Source organism: Citrus sinensis, chromosome 2 (genome assembly GCF_022201045.2).
Source record: "Citrus sinensis cultivar Valencia sweet orange chromosome 2, DVS_A1.0, whole genome shotgun sequence".
Lineage (NCBI taxonomy): Eukaryota > Viridiplantae > Streptophyta > Magnoliopsida > Sapindales > Rutaceae > Citrus > Citrus sinensis.
The window spans coordinates 12,395,315-12,401,041 of record NC_068557.1 but is presented as its reverse complement, the minus strand read 5'-3'; the positions used below and the strand labels follow the sequence as shown (position 1 = coordinate 12,401,041).

The 5,727-nt window shown below is 29.4% G+C and overlaps 1 protein-coding gene across 1 annotated transcript; it reads right to left on the bottom strand.

Moving 5' to 3' along the window:
• Window positions 1-838: 838 nt before the first annotated feature.
• Window positions 839-2,049, bottom strand: LOC107175820 (early nodulin-like protein 2). The gene is made up of 2 exons (XM_015527597.3): window positions 1,692-2,049; window positions 839-1,506 (listed from the first exon to the last, which is right to left on the bottom strand). Exons 1-2 carry the CDS (start codon window positions 1,876-1,878, stop codon window positions 977-979), a joined length of 717 nt encoding a protein of 238 aa, XP_015383083.2. The 5' UTR covers window positions 1,879-2,049; the 3' UTR covers window positions 839-976.
• Between the last annotated feature and the right edge of the window lie 3,678 nt (window positions 2,050-5,727).

The following is a 5,727-nucleotide window of genomic DNA, read 5'->3' as shown; positions in this document are numbered from 1 at the left end:
TGGCTGAAATAATATCACTTTTTTGTTTCATGCGACATTTTTTATTTTATAATTAAAAAAAATATACCTAAAATCAAATACACTTTATCTAAAATAATTTCTTTTCACTTTACTTATAATCAAGCACATTTTTTTAACTAAATTATGGAGACAAAAAATGAAAAACAAGTATACAAAATCAAATACCGTTTTGTTAATTAATATGATTAGACGATTAATTAGAATGTCAAAGAGAGAATGCACATGGTAAATATTGTAGCAACATGAAATTTGGTTAGGGTAAAATCTTATTTAGTCCCTATATTTTTAAAAATGTCTCGAAATATCCATGCCGTTAAAGTATTGATACCCCTACCGTTACATTTTATTTCTTTTGGCTTAATTTTACAATATTACCTTTTTATAATAATTTTTTTGTTTGGGCATTAATAAAAAGAAAATAATTAAATTACCAATTTAACCCTAAAAAATAAAAAAAAAAATTATATTAATTTTTTTGCAAGCACCATTTGCACACTTGGTAGTTTGCATACAATTTTTGACAACTAAAAATTAATATAATTTTTTTTATTTTCATTTTTTCGGGTTAAGTTGGTAATTTAATTATTTTCTTTTTATTAATGTCCAAACAAAAAAATTCTTATAAAAGTTTAATATTGTAAAAGTAAGTCAAAAGAAATAAAAATTAATGGTAGGGGTATTAATAATTTAACGGCATGGATGTTTCGAGGTACTTTAAAAAATGTAGGAACTAAATGGTCACTAATTTTAAAATATAGGGAGTAAATAAGATTTTACCCATTTGGTTATATTGTAGCTAAAGAAAAGAACTTTATAATATACAAAGAAAATGAATTATATATAAGAGAGAGCTAGGGCTTGCTTACACAGAGTATCATCCTTGAAAAGAACAAAATAATGTAATTACTCAAACCCTCAGCATATTAATCCAAAGTCCAAACAGAAGATACTAGGTCTAGCCAATAAAGCTACCCAAAACCAGAGTCACTCCAACAGTAAATCCCAAAACCAAGCCAATATTACAACCCAAACCCGATGAACCCGAACTTGTCGGAGCCGGTGCTGGAGCACCGAAATCTGATGGAATAGCACTAGGCTCCGGTGGCTGCATAGGACTTGGTGAGCTCCTTGGTGACTCTACTGGAGGTGGTACCGAAGAACGAGGAGATGCAGGTGATGTCGGGGGAGAAGATGCAGACGGCTGTGGAGAAGAAGGAGGCGGCGTACAAGAAACCGGACAAGGAGACGGAGGAGCTTCATGGTGTTGGGATTTGTTTCTCACAGCCATAACTACAACAATGAGCTTTTGGCCTTTGTTGCAGTTATCAGCATTGCCGCTTATGAAAAAATAAGGACCTGAGTGATCAAAACTGAAAACTGACTCACCGTCAGTTAAAGATTGTACCGGTTTCTTGTTGTTGCATGAAAAATAATTGTCCTTCGTTACCACCAACACCGAGTCCGATCCTTTCTTGTACTTAAAATCTGCAAAGAATTAATATTACTATTTTATAACATATTTACAATATTCTTATCCACAGTAAACAAGAATGCGAGTGAGCGCAGCCACAGATGCATACTCATGACCATTCAAGCTACGGGGCAGGTATAATATTAATAATATACAAAGAAAATGAATTATATATAAGAGAGAGCTAGGGCTTGCTTACAAAGAGTATCGTTAACTTGAAACCGCATTCTCTCAGCCCAGTGATTGTAATTCTCAGATGGTTTCACAACCCATAATCCATTTTTACCACCAACATTGAACTTGTAGGCCTCACACGAGCTAATAATAAAAGTACGCATCCACAAAATCACAAAGAAGCAATTAGTGAAATTTCTCTTCAACTCCATTATTGTAACACAAATTGCTTTTAGAAAATCAAGATAAGGGGAATTGAGATGTGGTGGTGGTGAGTGGTGAGGGATTTATAAAGGGAGGTGATGATGAGTTGTCGTTGAGAATAGAGCATGCAAAACGCTTAAGAGAAATATAAGGCAAGGCTAGCTTGGCTGGATATGGGATGCTAGCTGTATCATTATTATTTGTTGTTAATGCAAGATCGAAGAGACGTTTCGAAATGAGATACAAAAGCTTTATAATCTTTTTAGCTATCGATAATCTACACGTTGCAACATGTGAGAGACACAACGGTCATTCTTCACAGGTATAGTAATAATAAAAACATAATAACCTTTTGAAACGTGTTCTGCTATTGCAGGAAGAACAAAAAAATTCAAGTTCAAATTTTATATTATTTTAAAATTTTATGCACCGTTATATATGTAACTCTTCTTTTTTAATTTTTTTAATTTCTTTTACCACCAGTACATAACATGTTAATTTGCTCATTGGTATTTTTTCATAATTCTTTAAAAGGCAAATTTTTAATCTCTTCATAGGAGTATTAACTTTTGTTATATTTTTAGAGAAAGTATTAGATTTAATAGGATTTCGCCAACTTAAGATATTTTTTCAAAATTGGGGAGTTTGTAATTTTGCAATAAATGATTCAATTGAATTAGATTTAATTTGACCTCTCTTAGAGGAAAAATTAATTAATTATGAAGAATAGTATTACACTATGGGGGCAAGTTCAAGGATTCAACTATGTTACTTCAAGGGAATAGAATCATCTCTTGATTTTAGCTCTATTGAGCTTTTAAAGATTTTCTACTATATAAAATTTACTGAGAGTGTAGTGGTAAGATTTAACTTTTTTTTTATTAACTACTAATCAGTAATAAAGTTATTTGCTCTGTCTATGATTAAATCAAGAGAGATTCTTGATTCCACTCTAGGATTACGTACCGTATCTTTTGTCTTTTAGTGCAACAACTATTAGATGCAATCATCTTAAAATTATTAGAAACTTTGTGTAAAAAGCTAACTTTTTTACTGATTACTGCGAAGATTGTTAGGTTTTAAATAACCTTAATTCCTCCTTATCTCTATAAGCTTAATCATCAAAATCCTCACATGATTCGGAGGATGAAAGTTACGATGACGAAAAAGTTTATTCAACATCGAAAAAATATAGTTGATATAATATTTGTAACAAAAAAAAGCTACAAAGCCATTTTTGTATTTTAATGAGTATTGATGATTTTTAAAACATGGTGAGTTTTGAGCTTGAAAACCATGTCATTCAGTTTTGGGTATTTTGCCATTCAAGATTTTATAAACTATCATAATCAAGTTTAGGCACTAAGCTTTTGGTAAATAGTGATAAGGTCTTGATGAGAAGGAGAGGAAACGAAAAGTGAGAAATGACAGATGGAGTTTAAGGTGAAATGTAAAATTTAAGTACGTTTGGGTGATAAGGTGAGTGGTGTTGATGAGTTGAGCAATAATGACATAGAGATAAAACTAACATATAAAGTAAACTCTAACCATAAAGTTGCTCCAATTACATTTTGTTAAACTCATAACCTAGTTACAATGCAGGTACACATATAAGTCGTATGTCTATTTTATAGCTTCAGATCCATTAAGCTCAAATTTAACAACACTCTTACTACAATACTAAACCCGGGGTAGAGTACCGGTTACCCTGGGGTAATGTAATCTTGGCCCAAATTCAATAATACAACTTTTTAAATATATAAATATAATGTTTAGACTTTTAGAGTATATAGAATAATGAATAGTAAAAATCAGATAAGAGGAATCAATAATTCTTATATAATTTATTTTCTCTCTTTTATTTATTCTTACTTTCTCCAACATTATATTCTCTTATGTTACATCTCAAAATATTTTCTCTTCTCACATGTAAGCATCTTCATCTTGTGCTATTTTATCTTTCTATCTCATCTTCTTCTTACTTCCTCCAAATTAAAGATAGGCATAACCATCTCACTCAAGATATTGTTAATATTAATTTCATTGAGAATGACAATTAAAAAATAATATTGATTTAAAAAATATGAATTCATACTGCAATTAAGCCCATTTCTTAATCAAATAGGATTGCAAGGAAGTACAAATGTTCACATATATTTAATGATTAACAGGGGATATATTAGCCTCAGGGTCTGGCCGGCTGGTTTTCAAATAGATTTTGATATGATAAAATATTGATCACCCAAGTTTAAATTCTGCAGAGGTACAAATTAAAAAATATTTAGACTTTATCTGTCCCCTTATTTTTGAGAAAAAATGAATATTAGATAAACATAATTAGTTAAGAAAATATATTTATATACTCAAATGAATTCTAATTGTTATTAATATGAATTTAGGTCACAGAAAAAAAAGAAGATTAGAAAAAAGAAACTTGAGGATTGTTGAGTCATAAACAAAATAAATATATAAGGGAACAGAGCCATCACAATATTTTTGAACTCCTCAGAAAAAGAGAAGGGTGGTAATTGGATCATTTACCCATCTGGGTATAATAGAACCCCCCCCCCCATACTTATATTGAAAAAAAATGAATTATGCTAATTAATTAATTCTAAAATCACTTTAAATATATTTAAATGAATTATAATTTAATATATTTAAATGAATTATAATTCTTTAAAAAATGAATTATAATTGTTATTGTTAAGAATTTATATCTATTTTAACAATTATAGTAAATTAATCCATAGAAAATTAATTATGCTAATTAATTAATTTTGAAGTCATTGTTCATATATACTATTCATATGATATTGTATACGAGTACTATTCACAATATTCTGTTAGCCTAAAAGGCTATACATAATGTAATTTTGATGATAACAAACATATGTATTAAGTGATTTAATAAATATTATATTTCACATTTTCCCTAGTTTTTGAAGGGTAATATTTATGCAAGTGAATTAAGTGAAATCAAGCTTAAGACTATGGCGAAATCAAGAATAAAATTTAGAGCTCAACGGACAAATTAGTGCGATAAATTCTTGTAAAGCCGGTATGATTTAATTGATGCATGATTTAGCATTTGAGAAGTTCAAGAGATTAATTTAATTAATTACTTTTCATAAACTAAAAGGTTTTATTTTTATTAAGTAAAGTATTTTGTGGATTTGAGTAATTTGGACTTAAATGCAAAGTTTTGAAATCTTTGATTTTAATAAGTATTATTATTGAATTTTGAAGTTGGACCTTTTTACAAACATTTGAAATGTTTTGGGCCATATTATAATTTATTAATATTTTGGACTCATGTGAAAGGTTTTGAGAACTTTAAAAAATATGGGTATTATGTTGAAAGGACCTTTTTGCGAAATAATAATATCTTTGGGGTCATATCATAATTTTAAAAAGTTTGGGAAAGACAATATTCTTAGGAAATTCTGAAATTGGACCTGTTTGCAAATTTTTATGACATTTTGGGCCGTATTATAATTATAGAAAGTTTTGAGCTAAAATTGTAATTTTAATGAACAGGGTTACTATAGCAAAATTCAAAAATAACGGTAATATCACTGTTCATGAGCGGCTAGCCGGATAAATCAAGCGGCTAACCGCTTGGGCGCGGGAATTTGCCTATAACGGCTAGTTTTCGGGCTTTAACTATAAAAACTCAACTCCAACTTTATTTTATGAACTAATGCAAGCAAATATAAGATTATATAACATATATTGAGCTTCCAAAATGCAAATCATCATAGATTGAATCATTGTTGAGCTATTATTTGCATATCCACTCTTAAAGAGAGTTTTTGTTGTAATTTTCATTTCTTATCAAATTGTGAGTGTATAAG

Coding starts and splice junctions, on each gene's coding strand:
- LOC107175820 (XM_015527597.3), bottom strand. CDS start 1,878: ATGGAGTTGAAGAGAAATTTCACTAATTGCTTCTTTGTGATTTTGTGG. Junction 1,507..1,691: donor TCAAGTTAACGATACTCTTT/GTAAGCAAGCCC, acceptor AATTCTTTGCAG/ATTTTAAGTACAAGAAAGGA.